At 35.3% G+C, this 19,550-nt stretch overlaps 2 protein-coding genes across 2 annotated transcripts; both read right to left on the bottom strand.

Moving 5' to 3' along the window:
- Nucleotides 1-285: 285 nt before the first annotated feature.
- Nucleotides 286-5,524, bottom strand: LOC126772193 (pre-mRNA-splicing factor Slu7). Its single transcript, XM_050492445.1, has 12 exons — nucleotides 5,210-5,524; nucleotides 4,750-4,901; nucleotides 4,072-4,164; nucleotides 3,580-3,769; nucleotides 3,152-3,234; nucleotides 2,898-3,043; nucleotides 2,586-2,769; nucleotides 1,939-2,084; nucleotides 1,560-1,665; nucleotides 1,068-1,161; nucleotides 762-937; nucleotides 286-505 (listed from the first exon to the last, which is right to left on the bottom strand). Exons 1-12 carry the CDS (start codon nucleotides 5,376-5,378, stop codon nucleotides 332-334), a joined length of 1,713 nt encoding a protein of 570 aa, XP_050348402.1. The 5' UTR covers nucleotides 5,379-5,524; the 3' UTR covers nucleotides 286-331.
- Nucleotides 5,525-8,562: 3,038 nt separating this feature from the next.
- LOC126772160 (kinesin-related protein 10-like) lies at nucleotides 8,563-19,175 on the bottom strand. The gene is made up of 14 exons (XM_050492357.1): nucleotides 18,720-19,175; nucleotides 18,184-18,438; nucleotides 17,356-17,484; nucleotides 17,027-17,143; nucleotides 16,781-16,931; nucleotides 16,316-16,520; nucleotides 15,561-15,709; nucleotides 14,707-14,836; nucleotides 14,020-14,164; nucleotides 13,006-13,098; nucleotides 12,519-12,554; nucleotides 11,890-11,974; nucleotides 9,148-11,134; nucleotides 8,563-8,810 (listed from the first exon to the last, which is right to left on the bottom strand). Exons 1-14 carry the CDS (start codon nucleotides 19,071-19,073, stop codon nucleotides 8,669-8,671), a joined length of 3,978 nt encoding a protein of 1,325 aa, XP_050348314.1. The 5' UTR covers nucleotides 19,074-19,175; the 3' UTR covers nucleotides 8,563-8,668.
- Nucleotides 19,176-19,550: the final 375 nt, after the last annotated feature.

The raw sequence follows: 19,550 nt of genomic DNA, 5'->3' as shown, positions 1-19,550 counted from the left end.
AAGAGAAAACTACTATTTTGGTAGGATCTTGCTGTATCAAACAAAGCTACGTGAAGTAGGCGTTTTTATTGTTCGGTATTTAATGAGGGAACGAAGATATGACTACACAAGTAATGTATGGTATTTTTAATGACGTTATCCGGTAAATGACTCATAGTCACATCATGACGATACTGGTTTTTAAGAATGTGCATACACTGTTTAGCGCCAATAATGCTTATTGTTCTCTTTAGTCTTTATTCATATATCATATAATTATTGCATATAACAAAAAATTGGAATAAATAATTATGTAGCCAGTTTACACATATATTTATTGTATCTAAGTATTTCACAAAAACTGACTCATAGGATCTTCTTCTCTTCGTCTCTTCATCATATAGGCTTCCATTTCTTCTTCTGTGGGCTCCTTGACTTCCATCATACTGTTGTACGGACGTTTCCTTTCATCTACGGATAGTAGATACTCGGCATGTTTCTGTTTTCTCTCCTCCATCTCTAGGGCCTGTAAGATAATAATTTAATTATTTCGCTACATGCAAAATAATATACTCGCGACAAAATTATTTTATTCCTTATCCAGGCCCTAGGCTATTTGTATATAAAATTTAGTTACAATTGGTTTAGTGGTTTAAGAATGATAAGATAAAACAAAGACAGTTCTTTTTTTTAATTCATCATATTAAAATACTTATATTTTACTTTATGTCTGGCTACCCAGAGTATGATACCATGTATAAGCTACATATGTCCTGACATACCTTTTTCAATTTATCTTCTTGCTTATCTTTCTTTAGATCCTTCTTTTTCTTCTTCTTTGACTTTTTCTTATTTTTCTTTTTCTTGCTCGTTTTTTCTGTCTTCGATCTTTTATCTTTCTCCGATTCAGAACTGCTATCGGAACTGGCCTCGGAGGACGAGGGCTTTTCACTTTTTTCTGTAATTAAATTTATTATTTCAATAAAATGTTAAACATCTACAAACAATCAAATAAAATGTCAACAAGTTTTTTCATTAATTTGACAGAAGAAGTAAAGGTTAATAAAAAACGGATTTTTTTTCCTCACCTTCTTCCTTTTCAATGTTTTGAATGATTTCTTTGCTAGACTCGGGTACTTCCAGGACCATTGATTTTCCAGCCTCCCCGACACAGTATGACATCTGAAATTACATTGGCAACTCATAGTGTATCAGTGTACTTTGCATTCTTCTCAATAATATGAAAGTAGGCTTTTTATAGCTGAATGTTTAATGATTATAACTGAATGTTTGAGGTTTTTTACTTAATAATATATATTTTTTTAAGTAGGCAGATAATTTACTTGGTGGTAGGGCTTTTGTGCAAGGCCGCCAGGATAAATACCACTCACTTATTAGATATTCTACCGCTAAACAGGAATACTTTGTGTTTGGAGGGTCAGTGAACGAGTTTAACTACATGCACAAGGGATATAAACATTTTAATTCCTGTCTTGTTCCTGTGTCTTAGTATTTTAAGCGATGTGATATGGGGATCTGTTTAAATAATTTTAATAGATGTTATCATAGAAATATCAAACCTTTATAAAGGAGTGACAACACTTGAAGCCCCACTGGCCATCCTTCCAGAACGAGCCCCACACGGATGTGTGGTTGTTGATCATTACATCCTCTTCATATTTACTCCTAAAATGCGTTCAAAGTGGATTATAATATACAATTATTACAACACATCAAAAGATTTCCAGCTTGGTTTAATATTTAAAAAATACTTTTTTAGATGAATAACAATAAAAACCTATTTTTCTTAGCTTTTAAATACTGATATTGATCAGAAATACCTCTTAAAACTAGCTGGTTTATGGTTTAAGTCAATATTTAAATTGCAAAATATGTAGTATGTATAATTAATAAGAGCTATTTGTTTCGAAAACAATAACAGAGTGAGTGATAGATTACTTGGCGAGCTGCTTCTCCGCGTTTGCGGCGCGCGAGCCGTCCCGGTTGTAGCGCACGAACACCTCGCTCTGCGCCAGCAGCAGCTCGCGGGGCGGCGCATGCAGGTGCTCCTCCCCCCCGTACTTGTCCAGCACGGACTGCTTCACCTGCACACGTACAATTACGTTTAGTATGTCTAGTTATTGAGCTATTGTTAACACAAAATATAAATAATATAGTATAATAGGTGAATACAAAATCATATGAGATTCCTAAAATTATTTAAGTATAAAAATATGTTCGAATTGTCTTTTTTTTTATAGAATAGGAAGGCGGACGAGCATATGGGCCACCTGATGGTAAGTGGTCACCAACGCTCATATAGATATTGGCATTGTAAGAAATGTTAACCATCGCTTACATCACCAATGCGCCACCAGCCTTGGGAACTAAGTTCCTTTATATCAGTTATGTTATGTCCCTTGTGCCTGTATTTACACTGGCTCACTCACCCTTCAAACCGGAACACAACAATACCAAGTACTGCTGTTTTGCGGTAGAATATCTGATGAGTGGGTGATACCTACCCAGATGAGCTTGCACAAAGCTCTACCACCAGTAAAATGTCTATAAAAAAAAGGTTGTGTTATATATAACAAGGTGTCGACCTGCGTCTTGAACTGTTCCCTCTTATCCTCGTACTGCTTCTGCAGCATCTGCAGCTTGGTGGGCTCGGCCAGCAGGTGCACGTCGAGCCCCTTGGCGTGCGCCTCCCACGCGAACAGCTGCGCCGCCGCGTGCGAGCGCGTGTCGCCCGAGAAGCGCGACAGGTTCTCGCCGCCGTACTCAAAGCTGTACGAGATGGTATAGTGTGTTTCAGTTTGAAGTGTAAGGCAATGTAATCCATATCAAGAGGATATAACATCTTAGCGCCCACGGGTTGTGACGCATTAGCAATAAAAGTGAAAAAAAAAACTTACTCGGAGGCCTCGGGTATAGGGTTGTCCCTCATGGAACGTGTCTTAGGGTCGTAGTAAGCGGAGTTGAGGTCCAAGTTGCGGAGGTACTTGGCGGTGTCCTCTCTGATACGCAAGTTTCGGACCGTGATACGTTGTTTGGAATCCACCTGGAAGCACAATGTGATTTAACTTTAAAGCAAAACTGCTAACACTTGACAGTAATAAACTTTGCGTTTAAATGTTACGAGTACATTCTTATAAAAAATTTTACTCACTTTGGTACCAGGCATGTCCACTTCATCCACATATTTGTCTTCATCCTCTCCTTCTCTGTCATCTTCCTCTGTTGCTGTAGGATCTGAAAATGACAATGTTTCATTTTGACTTCATGGTCTTTTAAGTTTTCTTATGAGACACAATATTTATTTGAGTAAATTTAACTCATATTTTGTTCTCTTAGTGTGACTCAAGTTTCATTGCCAGAGAGTCTAAAATACTCAATATAACAAATAAAAAACTGTTTAAACAATGAAAATAACATTTAACTATAACAAGATAGCGGCAAAACTCTATTGTCACCAATCATATATTCCTATTGTTGAACATTTACAATATAACAGATTATGTATTGTTTTACTAGCCAAGTACCTTCAATGACTGTTAAAATGTTAAATTATTTATCAAATAATTTTGAGAGACTTGCCTTGTTCTAGTTGCTGTGCACGTAGCTCCCTCTTAGCCTCTTCAACTTTCTGGTACTCTTCAATGATAGCCTTATGTTGCTCTGGGTTATAGCCATTCCAACGATCACGCTTGCCATCGTAGCTTAGGTTTAGATTTGGCTGATTAAACTCATCGGGAGCTATGCCAGCATTAGTGAATTTTGCTCCAATCTGAAATTTAAAACTAAATTAATATCTACATCTTACTTACTAAATTAAAGGCAATGTTTCACATAAAATACACATACAACATCAATTATCTGTTTCATTTAAATTAGTGCAAAGCATACAAAAAACATTATAAAATAATATAGTCAGCTTTAAAAAAGCATTCATTTTCATAAATTAACTAAATCAATGTCTTTTACACTGTATGCTTAGATTTTTTATATTAGTTTGTAACTTTCTCATGTAAGTGAATTTCTGTAATTCTTTATGAGAAATAAATTCTTTAAACAATCAATGTCTTTTACCTTTCTGGGTCGCTCTAAGCAATCTTTCTTCTTGTGTGTCATTGCCCCACAATTCTCACAGGCTCCTTTACGAAATTTTATAGATACACTGCCCTGAAAGTATCCAAACACTTGTAATATAAACAATACAATACTAAAATACCTTTTATTCTACAATAACAAAACATAATCATATTATATAGACAAGGAAGATACATAAAAGATGATCTTGGTGCTAAGACAACAATCTCTCCTATAATCATATATATATATTTTTTTTTTAGTTAGGTAGGTGGACGAGCATATGGATGCTCGTCCACCTACCTATACTAAAAACCACCATACAGTAACCATTATGGTCACCAACGCCCATAGTCATTGGCATTGTAAGAAATGTTAACCAACGCTTACATTGCTAATGCACCACCAACCTTGGGAACTAAGATATTATGTCCCTTGTGCCTGTAATTAAACTAGCTCACTTGTCCTTCAAACAAGAACACAACAATACTAAGTATTGCTGTTTTGCAGTAGAATATCTGATGACTGGGTAGTACCTACCCGGACAAGCTTGCACAAAGCCATACCACCAGTAAAATATATTCAAGTCAATACTTAACAATAACATTATATCAATAAATAATTTAATTACTAATTTTTCTTCTTACAATTGGTGTAATATGGAAATAATATACTTACTGTAACACCTTTATTATAATAAGTATCAAGTCTGGTGAACTGCCCTTCTCTGTCTTCTTGTGGCCGTTGATGTTTGAGCGTGGGTCCAGATGTACCATAATACCAGGGAGCCGATGATATATATTGTGGTATATGGGGATTTATGTCTTTGCCTATAATAGAAATATACATTAGCAATATTATTTTACATATTATTTTCCAGTTTATATTATATGTTTTACAGACAATACTTAAGTCTGCCTTTAGTCAATTGGTATGGATTGTACTTGATGCTCAATCAATATTAATTCATAGAAAAAAAAAATATTTTAAACATAAATGAGAATATCTGTAAGTAAAAAGGAATTGAAATTATGTTTTCAGACACTAATAGCAGTTCATTATAAAGAATGACATCTTATTACTATTTGATTTACGTCAATAATTCAACATAATTAGTGTACTGAAACTCGATACATACCCGTTTCATCAACAGCAGCTGGTGCAGTACCAGCTTTACGAGCCTCTTCTAACTCTTTAGCTTTCCTCCAGTCCTCGCGGGACTTCTTCTTAGGCTCATCTTCTTCATCAGCAGTTTCATCCTTATTGCGAAGTATTTGTGACACAGCCACTCGCGCATTGGTAGTCATGTTTCGATATAACTTTTAAACACAGGATTAATATTTAAATTGACAACTAAAATTGGAGTAGTATTTAAATATTATTCTTATTTTTTTTATTATTATTATATTATTTTTTTATTAAATACAATGATCGAACAATATACAAACATATGATATGACATTGACAAATTGATATGTCAAATAAAGACATTTGTAAATCAATACTCTTTACCAAAGAGTATATAGGGACCTACCGTTACAAAATCATTACTTTTAAATGTTATAGTCTAAATTGAACCTAAATAGACTTATGTTTATAAGGTCTCTTAGGTCTTAAAAAATAATAATTAAATATTTAAAATGGGTAGGTAGGCTAGCCAATGGATGTTTGTATATTCAATGACGGAAAGTATAATTTAAAGAATCCATTACACGGTAGGCCAATATGTTCGGTCGACGTTATGATAGTGGCTCAAATAAAATAATCAAAATATTGTATTTCCCGTATTTTTTATTTATTATAATTAATTATTAACCTTCGTCAAGTCCTCACGTCGTCTATACCGCAATGTTTGAAGACGAAAGTCTTCAACCAATGCGTCTTACCTGTCATGATATACGGTGCCGAAACGTGGACATTAACTGCGGGACTAGTCCACAAATTCAATATCGCTCAGCGTGCTATGGAGCGAGTTATGCTCGGAGTATATTTAAAGGATAAGATCAGAAATGAGATTATCCGGAAAAGAACCAGAGTCACCGACATAGCTGGCAAAATTAGCAGGCTGAAGTGGCAGTGGGCTGGTCATGTATGTCGTAAAACCGATGGCCGTTGGAGCAGACGAGTCCTAAGGTAGAGACCACGGATCGGCAAGCGCAGCGTAGGGCGCCCTCCAGCCAGGTGGACCGATGACCTTAAGAAAGTGGCGGGGACCGACTGGATGCGGAAGGCGGATGACCGGGAGCTTTGGCGCACCTTGGGAGAGGCCTATGTTCAGCAGTGGACTACGAAAGGCTGTTGATCTATTGATTGCATTATTAACAAACTTTATTGCACACAAACATTATATAGTTTTCATTATTCATTATATAGTACATCCTTATCAAACAGTATATACATCATGTTAAAAGCATGCAAAGGCAGTCTTATCGCGCCAGCATCTTCAATATTTAAATATTTATTAATTTAACAGAACACTGAAAAAAAAAACAAATTCTGTTATAACTTCTAAAATTAATCATCACTCTGGATAATATAATGAAATAAATTTGAATGTGAGAATTAAGTTTGGCCGAAAGTACATAAAAGCTTTCACTGTTATTTCTTATTTTAATAACTAACGCACTGACTCAATATTTGCCTGGAACATAGTTAACTGCAATCGTATCTCGCCGCATCCGTTCTTTGGACCTTTAAACGCACATAGCGAAACTTTTTATCTGGTTCTTAAAATCGCTCCCTTCACTAGTGTTTAGAATGCGAAACACTTAATCTTTCATTGCGTGTTCAAGCCCGGTCAAGTACCAATTGAATTTTATGGGCTTAATTTGTGTTTATAATTCAACTTGCGCCGTGCATTGAAAGAAACAATGTTTAACAAATACAGAAAGAATACCACAGATTTTTTAGATCTCAACCAATGAATGATTACGTCAATTGAAGGTCAAAGTTGCTTATTTGCCTTTACTCCTGCTACTTGAATTGGCCATTTATTGATAGCCATGGTGGTTATCACTAACCGCCAAGTTCATCGGACAGAATGCCTATTTACGAAGGTTTTTTCGTTTCACCGTTGTTGGCGAAGGTTACAAGCCTAAGGTCTGACTTAACTAGTCCTCATATACGAATTATATTATAGCCTTCGCAAATTCGAAAGCTGTAAGTTGCTATTTTAATCTTCAGATAATTTTTCTTGCTGGTAGAAACTAGCCATCGAACATAAGGCTTTTCCATAACTGTTTTAGTAGGTAATTAATAATATTTCGTATATGAGAACTAGCCAAGTTAGGCTTCAATATGTTATTCTAAGTTTTCAGAAGAAATGGTATTTTAAGATATTATAAAATATTTTATGTTGTTATAAATAAATTTCAGGACTGACCATTGAACTTGGCATCCATTTAGATCTCACTTCTTTTGTCGTTGAATTCATATAGGACCCATCAAGGGCAAGCTATGCTCCTGATAGCGTTCCATGCAATATCAAATATAAACTTTGTGGCGCGTTCGACACGAGTCGTCTCTGTCGTAAGTTAACAAAATAAGTTTCACAGTCGAAGGAATGTAATTACACATTTATTTTAAGAAATAAAGAAACGACATTTATTATTTCATTTCACAGTTAACTGAAGAGTATTATTTCGTAATATGATCACCTCATGACATACCTATAAATACATATTGATATCGAAGATAAAGAAAAGAAATAAAATCTAAGGTTTGTTTATGTAAATCGAAGGTGATTTTATACTCCATGCGATTTGCAAATGGCTTTGCTATATTACGCAAATAAATAAAAAAATTTGATTAACCTATCTTTATAGTTCCAGAGTTCCGATAGCGACTTATTAAGCCAACCATTTTCCGAAAATCTATTATGAATATTATATAATATACAACTTAATGGCCTACTCTTAACGAGATGGCCTAGTACGTAGAACGCGTGAATCTTAACCGATGATCTTGGGTTCAAGCCCGGCAAGCACCACTGAATTTTCATGTGCTTAAATTGTGTTTATAATTCATCTCGTGCTTGACGGTGAAGGAAAACACCGTGAGGAAACCTGCATGTGTCTGATTTCATTGAAATTCTGCCACATGTGAATTCTACCAACCCGCATTGGAGCAGCGTGTTGGAATAAGCTCCAAACCTTCTCCTCAAAAGGGAGAGGAGGCCTTAGCCCAGCAGTGGGACATTAACAGGCTGTTACTGTACTGTACTGTATACAACTTAAAATCTCGACCTATAATATAGCGTCAATTTAATATCACCGTCTTACATATATACAATGCAATATTTAAAATGCTAATCGTACTTTGTTATTAAGATTTGATTCAAATAAAGATAAATATAGAAATATGTTTGAGTATAAAATCCAACTAATTTAAATACTATAAATAGATTTAAAAAAATAAATCAAAACAAGTAACTGGTATAGCTTTATTAATTAAATTAATTACATTGAATGTTTCATTTTTGCACCTCGTCGCGATTTTATTTATTAATTATGAATTTTACTATTTAAGTCTTGAGTAATAATTGTGTATTAAAAGTAAAACTTTTTTTTATTGTACAATAAAATTCAAGTCGTTTGGCTCAAAGCTTGCGGCGAGCTCTGGGTCGGTGGTAAGAGGGCCGCGGGACGCACACTCGCTCATTGCTGTCTCCTGTTTGACTCAAGCTCTCTTCAAGGGGCTCCGCCCGTGGAGTGAACAGCTTTCTACGGCTTCGAGTGACGCTGGAAAAATTATAACATACATATAACCAATACAATTAATTTAAAACATGTTCTGTTTCCATTTAATATTAGCCGTATTTAATTAAGGCTTTACTTATAAATGTGGTTTAGCGTTTTGCTTGCGCTTAGTTGAACACTGATTTTTCTGTCATTATGGATTTGGCATTCGAAAGAAGATACAGCATTGTTTAATGAATCACCCGCTAAGAAATATTTATTAGTAAAGCCGTCGTCGTTTTTATCGTCATTGTTTCAATAATTCGAATACATTGCATTAGTAATCATTGTCACATATTTGATTTAGCACAAGAAAAAAAAAGTGAAATAGTTTTGATACCTTTTAGACGGACAGCTCTGTATACCAAACATTGGTGGTAAATTTTCATCATCCGCCAGTCTTTCGGGCGAAGGTATATCTTTACATTGTTTTGCAACGGCCGGAACGTCCATAGTAACGTCGGAAAATTCAGTCTGAAGATTAACGATATCTTTTAATTTATTTTCGTTCTGCAAATCAGCGTCTTCGTCGGAAACATTCTTACGTCTGCGTAATCTTAAATTTCTTTTCGTCGCCTTCGGTTTACTTTCACACTTCGAAAGGCTTTCCATGATCACTTCTTCATCTGTATTCTTATTCTTTGCTCTTTTGTTTTCATTCTTAGTTTTATCGATTTTAGATTTATGACGTAAATTATACTTAAGTTCGTCTGTTTCAGATGTTTCATCATTATTTGTGTTAACCTCTGCTGTAGTATCCTGAACTTCCTGGGATATAAGTAAATCAAATTCTGTATCACGTGGTGCTGAAACATCTTTGTAAATATTCTCAAATTCTTCAATCGTGTTATCTACTTTTGTATTGTTTATTTGTATTCGAGATTCGTCATTTATCGAGTCCCCGGGTGGTTTTTCTTCATTTGTTACAAGACTAACTTCTTTAGATATTAATTTCTCATCTGCTTTAGCAATATTAGTAGAGATTTCTTGCACTGTTAGTTTTTCTGGCAATGTTTCTATAATTTCTTCAACAAGTGATGGTTCAGATATTACTGGTTCTTCTTTTATTTCATTTTTTGATTTTCTTTCAAACTTAATTTGAGTTTGTGGCTCAAGAGGATCCTTTTCCTCTATATCATGTTTCTCGATTTGGTTTGTCACATTTTTGATAATTTCCGCGTTTTTTATTTCATTACTAACTTGTGGTGAGTCAAGACCTTCGAACATGTCGATGGATTCAGGTTTTTTTGTTAGTTTTAATTTGTGTACAGAACCTTTGTTTATACCTTCAGTTTGCCGAGTCATACTTTCTCCCAGTAACTTTTTTATCATAGTTGGTTCAAAATCATTAGTCACTTCGTCTTTAACAATTGGCGGTGACCGGTAATCATCAATTTGACTTTTAGCTTCAATGTCGACATGTTTCTTATTTGACTGTACAACGTCAATGTTACTAAAGTATATTTTCTTTTCCTTCGATTTAACAACAGTAGCTGGTGTTTTCGGTGATGAATTTGTAGATTCTTCATCAAAGTAATTTCTTTTTTCATTTACGATTTTAAAATCAGAATAATACTTATCATCTACATTTTGTTTTGTGTCAGAATTATAAGCATTTGCAGCTAATTCCAAGCTCTCAAACTGAGCTAAAGAGTTGTTACCATCGGAGGATTTCTTATTACAACTTAAAATTTTATTCACAAATATACCTGATTTTTTACTAAGTTCAAGACCATCGTCGGATACTGTTTTTAATAAGTTACCATTGGATTCTACAAGTTCATCTGGTCCAAGAATTTTTTTAACATCTTGATCATCAGAATCTTTACTGCACGCAGACACATTGTCATCTGCACTACTCATAGAAAAAGTAGCTCTGTTTAAAGAACTGGGTTTTGAGGTAATATTGTTTATTTCATTTACTTTATCTTCAATAAAATATGTATCTCTAGCTTTGTTTAGCTCTTGCAGTTCAGGTAATATATCAGTGCTTTCACTTATAGGGTCGTTAACACATCCACTGTCAGCTCTATTAACACTTACATCTTCACTAGTTTCATAAGTGCAATCATTTTCACGGGTTTCGTTACCTTCGTCTTCCTCCTTTAGAGTATCACTGGTTTTATCTAGAACACTGACTTCACCAGAATGTTCACTGTTAAAACTAGTATGGTTAACAAAACTCTGTTTTAACATTCTAGAACGATTTATGTCCTCCTTCCTAAACGTCGGCTCTAGACTTTCGTTACATGGGTCTTCTTCTTCATCACTGGTATCACTATCGGTTACTGACATAACATCTTCGTTATTTTGTTCATCAGCTTTTTCTAAAAAAAATATAAATTATTTAGTAAGTATGTTTATAACAAAGAATTTACATATATTTTTTTAAATACTTTTATAGTATTTAATCATTACAATTACTGAAATGACCTAGTACATAGAAAACGTGAATGAAAGAAGAAGATCGCGAATTAAATTTCGGGCAATCACCAGTGTGTTTATAATTCAACTTATGTTTGTTGGTGAAAAAACTTGTATGCATAGTAAGTTATATGTACTTCTACCATGTGAAGTGAAGCAGCGTGAATAAGCTTTTAAATATAAATAAATATATATAAGGCTTTCAATCAGAAAACCGAGATGACTAATTTATTAGAACATGTGAATGTTACCACACGATTTTGGTCTAGCCCGATTAATTTCTGTTTATAGTTTAAATCTTGCTCGGCATTAAAGGCAAATATAGTGAGGAAACCTGCTTATGTCTGTGTATCTACCAAACTGAATTGGAGCAACATGGTAAGCTCCAAAACCTTCTCAAAATAAAAGGACACAGCTTAACAGTGGGACATTTACTGACTATTACGTTAGTAATGCTATACATCATTACTAATGAATGCTGTACAGTGCGTGAATAGTAATAAACTAATTTTACTCTTTCTGACGATAACAATTCGACATTCGAAATACGACAAAGCATAGTGTAACGATGTAACCGTCAATCTTATAACATTATTAATGTGAGAAATAATTTATTAATTTGGTAATTGTAGCTATGATCACACATAAGTTAACTAACCATCTCTCTCATCAATACATGCACGCAGATGTTGTACTTCCTCTTCGGCTCTTGCTCGAGCTAAACGTTCAGCGGTTAAATTCTCCTGCAAACAAACACATTCGTGTAGTTCTTTGGATGAGAGAAAACGTATGGAAGAAAGACAATAATTAATTTAATTTTTTAATTTTTTTATTCTGGGACATTATTCCCACACGGCCATCTGATCCCAAACTAAGCAGAGCTTGTACTATGGAAACCAGACAACTGATATACTACATATACTACTTTTCTTTTGTAAATACATACTTAAATACATAATTTCACTTAGCTTCAGGACAAACAGACATATTCATGCACACAAATGTCTGAACTGGTTGGGAATGGAACCCACAACCTTCGTGCGTTGGCGTGAAAGGCAAGTATCTACCAACCACGCCAACCGGCTCGTTACATTACATTGGTTTTAAATGTTTGCAACTAATTAACAATAATTTATTGTTGTTTTGAGCAACTTGTTTTAATTATTGTTTATACTCAGCTTAAACATCAGCAACAAGCCCAAATGTATCAAAAGGTTTGGGGTGTATTTTTTATTATCATTCAAAAGTAGAAAACATTTTTAATCATATATAAAAAACCATAGCTACCTCTAATATTGCAATTTCGGTCATCAACTGTGTAATCTGAAAGAAAATTTTAAAACAATATTATAAATGTTGAAATGATCGATTTATTTCGTTTAAAATTGAATGACTATTACTGCTGGTAGGGCAAGCTCGTCTGGGTAGGTACCACCCACTCATCAGATATTCTACCGCAACACAACAATACCAAGTGTATTGTTGTGTTCCGGTTTGAAGGGCGAATTAACCAGTGTAATTGCGAGCAGGGACATAGCATCTTAGTTCTCAAGGTTGGTGGCGCATTGTCGATGTAAGCGATGGTTAACATTTCTTACAATGCCAATGTCTATGGGCGTTGGTGACCACTCACCATCAGGTGGCCCATGAGCTCATCCGCCTACCTATATTATAAAAAAAAGACTTTAAAAGGTTAAAATTATATGAATTAGATAATGACTGGCTCAATGTTATGATGTCAACCCAAAAAGTAATATTGCAATTTTTACGTTACCTTGCTTTGCAATAGCTTAGATGGTGTGTCACTAACGGACGGATGTTTAACTAGACTAAGTTTACTCTCATATTCTTCGACCATTTCCTCCATCTGTAAATTATATATCAATAAGATTTAGTTAAAAACACTAAATCTAAATTAAATAGTGTAGTACAATATGTATTGTGATAATTTTCTAAAGAGGAATTTAAAAATATTTAACCAAATCACTTTCTTTGTTTATTAGCATAATAATATGTATTCATATAATAAAAATTAATGCCTGTAGTAAAAATCCGATTTCGAAACTTTGTCGTTAATCCTTACGAGTATTATAATTGCGAAAGTGACTTTGTATGTTTTTATTTTTGCCGTGAAGGCAAATGACTACTCCATCTGATGGTAAGTGATAGTGGAGTCCAAATGCGTCGACGGCCAGTACTGTCGGAAAGAATGTTCTGCACTAGCCTTGCCGTCCCGCAAGATGCCTCTACACGCCTCGTTTAAAAGAACCAAATTATACATATTTATGTTTTCAATCATAACTATACAATCGATCATAATCAGATCAGGCCCTCCCTCGACACGTGGGCGGAAACTAGTATTAACTAAGAGACTGCGGATAAATCATAACACAACCCATACTACCTAAATACAGTAACTGCCTGTTAATGTCCCATTGCTGGGCTAAGGCCTCTTCTCCCTTTTTGAGGAGAAGGTTTCCACCACGCTGTTCCAATGCGGATTGATGGAATACACATGTGGCAGAATTTCAGTGAAATTAGACACATGCAGGTTTCCCCACGATGTTTTCCTTCACCGTAAAGCACGAAATGAATTATAATCACAAATTAAGCACATGAAAATGCAGTGGTGCTTGCCAGGGTTTGAACCCACGATCACCGGTTAAGATTCACGCGTTCTAACCACTAGGCCATCTCGGCTGCTACCTAATAATAAACCTAAATACCTCACTACCTAAATAATAATTAATTAATTATATGGTTTACTATAAAGTATATAAATAATAACCTCGACTCGTAATGCCTGCATCTGTTCCTCATAGTATTGCCTGGAGATCTCCTTGGCTTCCTCTACTAGTTCACGCATGGTGTCCGCGGCTGAAGCCTGACGTTGTTCCATATGCGCGGAGAGTTCTTTATTACGAGCTTGAGCCCTAGACAAAGAATTATTATTAGTAGAGTACGTTAAAAATTACGTATTGTATTTGCAGTGGCATTGCTAGTAGCGGTCCTTACACTGACGAGGAGTAAATATCATTATTAATATAAGATATAAGTACTGTTAATACAAATCAACTAACAAAAATTCAATTATTTGGAATTTCAATTGTTTGAAATAAGTAAAAGCATTTTATATTTACATTACATTACATTTGCAGTGATAGTATTTTTTAAATTAATTTTAATAAGGCATACGAGCAAATGCGCCATATAATGGTAAGTCGTCACCTTCGTCTGGAGATACAGACACTGTTTTCAATACACAACCAACCACGAGATATATTAGTCACACTTATCCACCATCAAACCGGAACACAGCTATACAAAGTTACAATTTTTGGGGGTAGGATAATTTTTGAATAAGTAGTATAAGCCCAGAGAGGCACAGTTTGGTTAAACTTGCTGTTTCTTATCACGCAATTTATAAATACAATAATTAATACATTAAAAAAAAATATCATTTCGTTTTTCTTACTGGACTAATTCAAAGTGCAGACGTTCATTTTCTGTACGCAGCTTTATCACTTCGGAGCTGTAGTTAAAACTGCTGTCCTGTGTGCTGCTTTCCAAGGTGCTGGGATAGTCTGATAAGGTGTTGTTGATCTCTGTTAATGAAATAAATAAATTACTGTTGGGACAAGCTTATTAATTAACTAAGCTAAGCAAATTACAATACATTATATTCTAAATTATATTGTGTGCCAAATATCAACAACACAACTAAGTGACGAAAACTGTTTTTATAGTTGAATAAAAGCTTCATACATACGGGCAATTCTTATGTTTGCAATTGTTTACAATATCACGAGTTATTATAACATGACATCCTTACTAATATTATAAATAAGAAATAATAATAATGTCCTAAGACATTTTTCACACACGGCCATCTAATCCCAAATTAAGCTTGTACAGAGCTTGTTCTATGGAAACCAGACAACTGATATACTACTTTTCTTTTGTAATTACATACTTATATAGATAATTACACCCAGACTCAGGACAAACAGACATGTTCATGCACACAAATGTCTGTCCTGTGTGGGAATCGAACCCACAACCGTCGGCGTGAAAAGCAAGTATCTACCAACCACGCCAACCGGCAAGAAAGCGAGTTTGTTACTTTCACATCTTAAATACTCAACCTATCATCGTTAAATTTTCCACACACATTGTCCGGGCTACAGAAAAGGACAGGACATATACCTATCTCAGGTAGCCTGTCTGACAACTACTTGTATACTTTTCGTTACAATGATTTGGTACAGCTTAAGACAAAAAAAACTGCATTGACTAATTGTGAATATATATAGCTGAATGTAAGCTCACGTATGTCCCGCGCGACGGCAGCTAGCTGCAGCACGTGGCGGGTCTCGTGCGCGTACTCGCGCGACGGGTTGAGCGTCACCACCATGCTCACCGCCTCCCCGCGAGCGCCCGACAGACCGGCGCCCAGCAGGCGCGTCAGCTTGGACTCCCTGTTCATTATTATATATGTTGAATTAGAAACATACAATGTGGAATTATTGTTTACATATTACATTATAAAAGTTTTAGGGGTAAGGGACAGTGAAAACTGTCTATTATGAGTAAGATGATTCTGTAAAACTAACGATATATATAAAATTTCTCAATATGATCAGAGTTAAGAAGGAAACTGAGCACTGTGATTAAAAAAGCGTTGAGTACATTGTCAAATATTTCAAGTTAATTATAGTGGGTTTTTTTTATAAAATAGGAAGGAGAAACGGGTGACCTGCCGGTAAAAGATCACCGTCACCGATAGATATTGGTGTTGAATGAAATATTAACCTTTCCTTACATTACCAATGCACATCAACCTCGGGACCTAAGATGTTATGTACCTCGTGACTTCGGTTACACTCGCTCTCTCACCCTTCAAACCGGTACACAACAATACTAAGTATCGCTGCTCGGCGGTAGTATATGCGTTGGCTGGTCCCCTTTGATAAAAAAGTCAATAAAGCCCTACCACCAGGTAATCGAACGCTAGACAAGAAGAAAATGTAGCAAGTATTACATACAATAAAGGAGGCATGCGTATCGGCAGGCGGGCCGCTCACCGGTAGGGCACGAGCGCGGCGCGGGCGCAGGCGCGCTTGCGGCGCAGCGTGCGCAGGCAGCGCTCCAGCACGTGCAGCGACGAGTTGATGGCGCGCGACTCGTGCATGCGCGCGCCCGTGTTGCGCGTGCGCGCCGCGCGCTCGCAGCCCGCCAGGTCGCACAGCCGCACGCACGCGCCCGCCACGCCGCCCGCCGCGCCGCCCGCTGCGCGCACACACACTTACGGGTCACTTCATTGTGACATGGTTTTAAGCGTGTCACACTCGTGTACACTCCTTGTCAGTACAATTTACAAAACATACGATGAATAAAATAATAAACACACATTTACAATTGAACCAGTCCATGCAGCCCCTGAGTAATGTTTATTTTAAAGAAAGTTTTAAGTAGATTTATGCATTGTTTGCTTAATTTCCTTTTAAAATAAAAACCTCTAGCATTTTAACATACTCGATTATACTTACGCGTCTCGGTGAGCATAGTGATTGTGAATATGCAATGTGACCGTGACGATTGTGCGTGAATTCCTGTGGCGGCCACTTGTAAGTTGTGTTTGCCCGCCACCATGATGTCATAGGCCTCCTCTCCCGACCTGACAAACGTTTGAGTTGCACCCTGTGGACAGTTAAATTTGGTCGAATTTTATAAGTACTTAAATTATTAATATGTATAAATTCCTTTAATTATTTAAAGCTTTATAAAATAAATACCTTAACATATACATTGCCCCCGGAATCTTCTCTGATAGCCAACTTTGGAGCATTTCTTCTGTCCCCGGGTGCCAATAAATCGTAGATACCTTCATTATATATTTCTATAAATGATACCTGCAATAGGAGATTACGATTCAATAAACAAGCTTGTACCTTATATTATACATTCATTATTGTAAATCAAGTTGATGGGATTCAACCTCTCTAGATTAATCTTATGTATTTTTTTTACAACAACATATTTATATTGTACAAGTCATCTATGAATCATTTTAATATAACTATTATAGAGTTTGTATAACACAATCGGATATTACAATACTCACCCATAAATAGTGCCTGTTTGTATTAGATAAGTCTAGGTTACTGCAGGTGAGGTCTCCAAATAACTGAGCACTCATACGCCGATATTTGTCTCTCGAAGGAGCAGAAACCTGCCTTAGTCTCTTTACCCACTGAAAGTCAATAAATAAATTGTTTATAGGCACTTTATAATAACTAATAAAGGAATCTATCTTTACATTTAAGAGTGAGTATAACTATTTCCTTTATTAAATTTATGTAGTCGAAATTGTCCAGTGGTTACAACACCACTGGTTATAGATTCGAAGTCAGGCAAGCACCACTGAATTTTCATGTGCTTAATTTGTTTTTATAAATAATATCAGCAGTGAACAAACCCATGGTAAGGACAACCGTATGTACAGATATAAACCTGCATCTCAGCATGATAGAATTATCTCCAAGCCTTTTCCTTAAAAGGAGTGATTTATAGAATGTTACTTTTTTATGTAGCGATTCAATAATTAATTTTATATGTCAATTAAAAGAATGAAAGAACATGAAGAAATTACATTAATAAAATGAAATTTAAGAAAATAAATTAATAACTTAATATCAGTTATTTGTACTGGATAAAAAATGATTAATTTATTTTGATAAGTTACTAGTACTTTAATTATGTGAACAAAATCCTTATTTATTTATATCTTACACTATTTATTTTATAGTGATAGTACTATGACAAACTTTCATACAAGAGTAACCAGCATATCTGATGAAATTTTTATCATTAATCTCAGTATATTTACAATTTTAAATATATCAGCTTATACTTATAAAATTATAATAGTAGCTATGTAAAATTAAAAAACCTGCAATTCATATTCCTGCTCAGCATGACTCAGTTTATCAGCACCAGATTCAGACGGCTTGAACAATGGTCTTTGTGCTGCTTCAACAATTTTAAACACATATTCTAATGATCTCGGCACCAGGCCTGGAGATGCTACTGTGCCCATAAGTGTAAATGTCTTTCCTGAACCGGATGCTCCATATGTGAGGAGGGTAAAGCTGTTACCTTCAGGAAGCTTCTGTAGATTTTCTTTTACAACATGCTCGAATATTTCCTTTAAATATAATTAAAATATTATTCGAATCAAATACAAATGTTGTAGTTTTCAATGCATCATAGGTTCATGCATGCATAGGTTACAATAGGGCTATTCTGTAAGAAAAAACTCAAAACTCACCTCAGAAAACGGTAGTGAAATGTCGGAAAGTGATATTAGAAGTTGACCATACTAATTATATCATTTCAAGAATATATAATAAGTCGATTATCAATATTTCACGGGTGAGTAGTAAGTAAGTTCCTACAGAGTAGCACTGCTGATAAACTAAAACTTACTTTTTGACTCGAATCAGGTCCAAAAATGTGTGAAAACGTATACATTTTCGAAACATTGTGCTGAGTTCGCCTTCCATGACCTGCAGTCGTGGTATCCAAAGATGTTATCAGACAGCGATCGGAACGAACTTCGTAGAGATTACTGGCTGTATTACACGGTTTTAATCTAAGATACACTTGCACCAACTCGGGCTCTTCACAATCTGAATCCTCTTCGAATAGTTCTAATAAATTCGTTCCCTTTTGCGGTCTAGGTCGCATAAATGGGTTCGATATCAAAGGGGGTCGAGGCTCAATAAAAGAAGGAATGTCTCTCCTCGATACTTCATTTTCAGAACACCTTGAATCTAACATGATACAATAAATATTTCCCTATAAAAACATTTATAACAACAAAAATACAGGTATCACCAACGGTTCACCTTTTTAATTTTTAAATTTGTAATACTTTTTTTATCTGCCAGAATTAAAATAGCATTGGCTTCCTATTTTTTGCCACATACCCACAGACTATTAAGCTAGTGCTTATCGTTAGCATTAATGTTATTTCAAAGTTCAAACTACATTATGTTACAAGTACATGAAGTACACAACATATCATTCGATCCTACATTTCGCATATGATATGAATGGAGACTAAAATTTTAATTTTCGATAAATATTAAAGCATTATATTCTTCTACTTAGTTTTTAAATCGGTTCTTTACTGATCGAGGCCGTGAAGAGCGAATTCATCCACTACACTTGCAATGTTCTCTTCACATCCTTTGTCGCGGGACTAAAACGAACACCAAACTGGGAATGCCGCGAAGCTGTGAAACCATATGCGTA

Source organism: Nymphalis io, chromosome 12, assembly GCF_905147045.1.
Source record: "Nymphalis io chromosome 12, ilAglIoxx1.1, whole genome shotgun sequence".
NCBI lineage: Eukaryota > Metazoa > Arthropoda > Insecta > Lepidoptera > Nymphalidae > Nymphalis > Nymphalis io.
The sequence above is the reverse complement of the archived record's forward strand: the minus strand, read 5'-3'. Positions and strand labels throughout refer to the sequence as shown.

Bases quoted from the DNA above. Each gene is read 5' to 3' on its own strand.
- LOC126772193 (XM_050492445.1), bottom strand. From the start codon at position 5,378: ATGACTACCAATGCGCGAGTGGCTGTGTCACAAATACTTCGCAATAAG. The intron at 3,235-3,579 runs GCAAGTCTCTCA...TGTCATTTTCAG, and splicing joins TGCACAGCAACTAGAACAAG to ATCCTACAGCAACAGAGGAA. The intron at 938-1,067 runs GTGAGGAAAAAA...ATTTAATTACAG, and splicing joins AAACATTGAAAAGGAAGAAG to AAAAAAGTGAAAAGCCCTCG.
- LOC126772160 (XM_050492357.1), bottom strand. From the start codon at position 19,073: ATGTTAGATTCAAGGTGTTCTGAAAATGAAGTATCGAGGAGAGACATT. The intron at 18,439-18,719 runs GTAAGTTTTAGT...TTATATTTAAAG, and splicing joins GACCTGATTCGAGTCAAAAA to GAAATATTCGAGCATGTTGT. The intron at 8,811-9,147 runs GTATCAAAACTA...TAATTTTTCCAG, and splicing joins CAGAGCTGTCCGTCTAAAAG to CGTCACTCGAAGCCGTAGAA.